Source organism: Balaenoptera acutorostrata, chromosome X, assembly GCF_949987535.1.
Source record: "Balaenoptera acutorostrata chromosome X, mBalAcu1.1, whole genome shotgun sequence".
NCBI classification, from domain to species: Eukaryota; Metazoa; Chordata; class Mammalia; order Artiodactyla; family Balaenopteridae; genus Balaenoptera; species Balaenoptera acutorostrata.
The window spans coordinates 90005094-90009707 of record NC_080085.1 but is presented as its reverse complement, the minus strand read 5'-3'; the positions used below and the strand labels follow the sequence as shown (position 1 = coordinate 90009707).

Sequence of the window (4614 nt, the reverse complement as noted above, 5' to 3'; positions counted from 1 at the left end):
TTTCTCTTTCATCACTTTAAATATGTCCTTCCACTCCCTTCTGGCTTGCAGAGTTTCTGCTGGAAGATCAGCTGTTGCCCTTATGGGGATTCCCTTATGTGTTACTTGTCGTTTTTCCCTTGCGGCTTTTAATATTTGTTCTTTGTGTTTAATCTTTGATAGTTTGATTAGTATGTGTCTTGGCGTGTTTCTCCTTGGATTTATCCTGTATGGGACTCTCTGTGCTTCCTGGACTTGATTAACTATTTCCTCGCGCCCTTCTCTGGAGCTCCTTTAAGCAGCGCTCTTAATCCCCTCTCCTCGCGCACCAGGAAACAAAGAGGCAAGAAAGTCTCTTGTCTCTTCGGCAGCTCCAGACTTTTTCCCGGACTCCCTCCCGGCTAGCCGTGGTGCACTAGCCCCCTTCAGGCTGTGTTCACGCATCGAACCCCAGTCCTCTCCCTGGGATCCGACCTCCGAAGCCTGAGCCTCAGCTCCCAGCCCCCACCCATCCCGGCGGGTGAGCAGACAAGCCTCTCGGGCTGGTGAGTGCTGGTCGGCACAGATCCTTCGTGTGGGAATCTCCCCGCTTTGCCCTCCGCACCCCTGTTGCTGCACTCTCCTCCGTGGCTCCGAGGCTCCCCTCTTCGCCACCTGCAGTCTCCGCCCACGAAGGGGCTTCCTAGTGTGTGGAAACCTTTCCTCCTTCACAGCTCCCTCCCACTGGTGCAGGTCCCGTCCCTATTCTTTTGTCTCTGTTTTTTCTTTTTTCTTTTACCCTACCCAGGTCCTTGGGGAGTTTCTTGCCTATTGGGAGGTCTGAGGTCTTCTGCCAGTGTTCAGTAGGTGTTCTGTAGGAGTTGTTCCACATGTAGATGTATTTCTGATGTATTTGTGGGGAGGAAGGTGATCTCCGCGTCTTACTCTTCTGCCATCTTGAAGCTCCTCAGGAGGAAATAATTTGAGGAAGGCAGCTAGGTGGTCAGCATTGTCTTCTGCTAACTGACCTCTGATTTCTAATGGCATTTTATCTCAAGTGTGTGTGTGTGTGTGTGTGTGTGTGCACGCACACGTGTGTGTACACATATATAATTAAATATACACACAAGTCCATTTTCATTCTAGTCCTATAGTAGAGGTCACTTGAGTTGACCCTATGATTCACCACATACTTATTCAATAAGTATTTTGTCCATAGCTAACCCTGGAAGCAAACAAGTGACTCTAGATATCTTCTCAGGATTTCTAAATACTCTCTACTCTGAAGCAGGTTTTTGAAGATGGACCAAAAGACCACAGTCACACTCCTAGAGCTTGCTGCAAAGAGTCTGCTGAATAATGAGCCTGCAGCTATCCATGCCCTGGACGAAATCCCAAGAGACCTCTTTGTTCCATTGTTCAATGCTGCCTTCTTGGGTGGGCATAAGACGGTGCTAAAGGCAATGGTGCAGGTTTGGCCTTTTCGCTGTCTCCATATTGGGTCATTGAACACACGAGAGTCATCCTATGACATCTTGGAAGCCATGATTGATGGTCTGCAGATCCTCCCTGCCCAGAACTCTTCCTCTTGGTAAGACTATGACCAGTAGAGACACAGGGAGTAAGCAGGAGGGTATGCTGTAGCCTGGGGCAGGGGGATACCTAACCGTCTCCCAACAGTAGCCAATGGTGAATACTGCAGTCTTTGCAGAGCTGTCGGTCAGCACTTGGGGTCACCTTCGGGACTCTATTGCCTTATAGAGTTGATTATAGAACAGAGGTGTTTGAGGACACTATGAATGGATCTGAGTGCGATTACACAGAAGTGGAATATGGGCATTGAGACAGGGAAAGCCCGGAGGTGAAGGAGGGGGTGGGGAAAGGATGAAAGACGCTGCATTTGTGTGGAAAGAACTTCTTGGTGAATGGCAGTGAAGTGAAAACCAGGGTTAAAGTGTTCTGTCCCTGCTTCTCATCATTGATCTTGCTGGGTTATATTAAAATCAGCTATCTCTCATGTGTTCTGTCTCTTCCTTTCCTTACAGGGGGCCCAAACTGAGGATCCTAGATTTAAGGCCTGACCTGGACTGTGAGACAATATGCTCTGAGATTGGGACCGCATTCCCTTTCTGTTTTCAGTCATGCATTTACTCTCAGCGCTCTATCTTTAATATAGAAGACGCTCAGCATAGTGTCAGGTGCCTCGGGATTGGTAATTCCGGGTCTGAGCCTCATTCAGCTCAGGAACCCATGGAATTACTAGTGGATATTTCCCTCAATAGTACCGTGAGAACAGAGCAATTCCTCTCTTTGCTTTGTAGTAAAGTTCAGCAGAACTTTGGGTCCTTGCACCTCTGCTGCAGAGGTTTGCGAATCCATAGAATGTCTGCCCTCAAAAGTATCCTGCAGTTTCTGGATCTGGGGTGCATTGAGCACCTGGAAATGGATCAGGCTAATCTGAGAGAAGTCGTCACCCTTTTGGCTCGGGTGATCCACCTGAACAGCCTGACTCTGTGTAACATCCCCTTTAAATCTTATAAGAGAAGGAACTTCAGATCTTTTCTCCTCTGGCTTGGGCAGCTGGACAATCTCCAGGAGCTCAGCTTGACTTTCTTCTGCCTCACAGATCAACTGCACACACTGCTCAGGTGAGGGGGTGGGGAAGAACCTGGGTTCCCTGAACACCTCATTGTTAAGACAGAAGAGACCATGCTTGGATCTTCCTAAGCTCCTTGTAGCCCATTTCTCCTTTTGCCTCAGCATAGGCACTGCTGGGAGTTTGAACCTAGCCGGGGGAGAGAGGGCTACCTTATGGTGAGCAGCAGATGAGGTTAGAAAAGGAAGCTGTGCTCATTCATTCATTCATTCATTCAGTGGCCGTGGGCAGACACTATAATAAGTCTGTAAATATATTGGTGAAAAAGACTCAGTCCTTCTCCTATTGGACTTTACAGCTCTCTAGAGAGGAAGGGGAGGCATTCAGATGGAGAAACATTAAGCTATAGGACTAATGCACATGCCCATGGATGGGCCCCAATAGTTAACACTGCCAGATAATTTTGCTCCTGTATTTTCCCCAAGGCTTAGACCCTGAACTGAGAGCTTGTCATCTGGGAACTAGTCAGAGGAAACCCTCAGTTGGCTGCTTTCCCAGACCCATCCTCGCCAAATTAGTGAATCAGATCCAACACTGATTATGTCGTATATACTAAGTGCATGCAATTTCTTCACTTAATCTTTCCCGCACTTCTGTATAATAATTACTGCTGTGCACATTTTCAAGATTAAAACCCTGTACCTCAGAGTGGTAAAGTAACTTTCTCAGGGTCACAAATCTATGAAGTCTGATCCCAAAGTCCACATTGTTAACCAGCTATTGCAAACCATGAACACAGTAGTTTATTCTAGAGCCTTAGGTACCTGTAATTTGGGGCTCATTGCCCTCATTCTTCTGAAATAATCTTACTTTTTTCTCTCTTTAGAGTTGTGCCACCTCAGTTGGATACACTGTATCTACCTTTCTGTAGCCTTTCTAACAGAGATGTCACTGTCCTGTCCCAGAGCTCTCAGGCCACCCACCTAAGGGTATTGAGTCTCAGTAACAACCAGATCTTCTCAGAGGTTTATGAGCCCTTCCAGACTCTGCTGGAGAAGGTCTCAAGCACCCTGCAACATCTGGAGATAAATAATTGTATGATAACTGATTCTACTCTCTCTGCCGTCCTCCCAGCCCTGAGCCACTGTACCCACCTCCGTGTCCTTAGCTTTGCCTTCAATCCCATTACGATGCCTGTGCTCAAGAGCCTTCTGCAGCACTTGACATCCTTGATGAAGCTGAAGTACGTGATTTATCCTGTCCCTGTCCATTGCTACGAGGAATGGAATTTTCATGAGAGTTTGGACCGACAGAAACTTGCTGAAGTCCAGGCTCAGTTGGAGGCGATGCTGCACGGGGCACAGCGGGATGACATGACCTGGGCCACTTGTTCAAAGTGATGTCCACAGTACAAGGAGGTGTTTCAACACTGATGTGTGGCCATTAAAGCGTTCAGTTTTTTTTTTTTTCTCACCTGAAACCCAAGTTTGTAGAGACACATATGTAAAGTTCTACTGTTCTAGGAAACTGGGGTTAGGAACACTGGATATGTAAACCGATCTCTATAAAAGAGGAACTTTTAAAAGGAAATGCAGGAATTTGAAAGGTCCTCTGGATCTCTTGGCCACTGCCCTCTACGTCTTCTGGTTACTAACCAGAGTGTTGGGTATGTGACGTAAGCTGACCCAGTCATGGTACATCATTTCCTTATCCACACTGATTGGTTCACTTATCCATTTATGGGCACTTGACACAAGTCAGATCAATTGAGACTCTTCCTAGAGGTGGTAGTTGTTGAATAATTTTACCCTCTAGGGACCTGCAAACTTCTTGTGTTTCTGATTACCTCAGGTGGCCTGTGAGAAACCACATGCAACTAAAAGGAAACAAACAAAGTATGCCCACTACCTACTGGTATCTTCATCAGCATACTGCTGCCTGATTTCCCAGGTCTCAGACCCCTGGCTCAGTTATTCCTTATTCCACACACATTCACCAAGTATCTGTTATGATCTAGGTACATTTCCAGGTGCTAAGAAAGATAAAGTCCCTGATCTCAC

At 46.9% G+C, this 4614-nt stretch overlaps 1 protein-coding gene across 1 annotated transcript; it reads left to right on the top strand.

Annotated features, from left to right (window-relative positions):
- The first annotated feature begins 2208 nt into the window (after positions 1 to 2208).
- Positions 2209 to 3954, top strand: LOC130706285 (melanoma antigen preferentially expressed in tumors-like). Its single transcript, XM_057537672.1, has 2 exons — positions 2209 to 2606; positions 3441 to 3954. Exons 1-2 carry the CDS (start codon positions 2209 to 2211, stop codon positions 3952 to 3954), a joined length of 912 nt encoding a protein of 303 aa, XP_057393655.1.
- Positions 3955 to 4614: the final 660 nt, after the last annotated feature.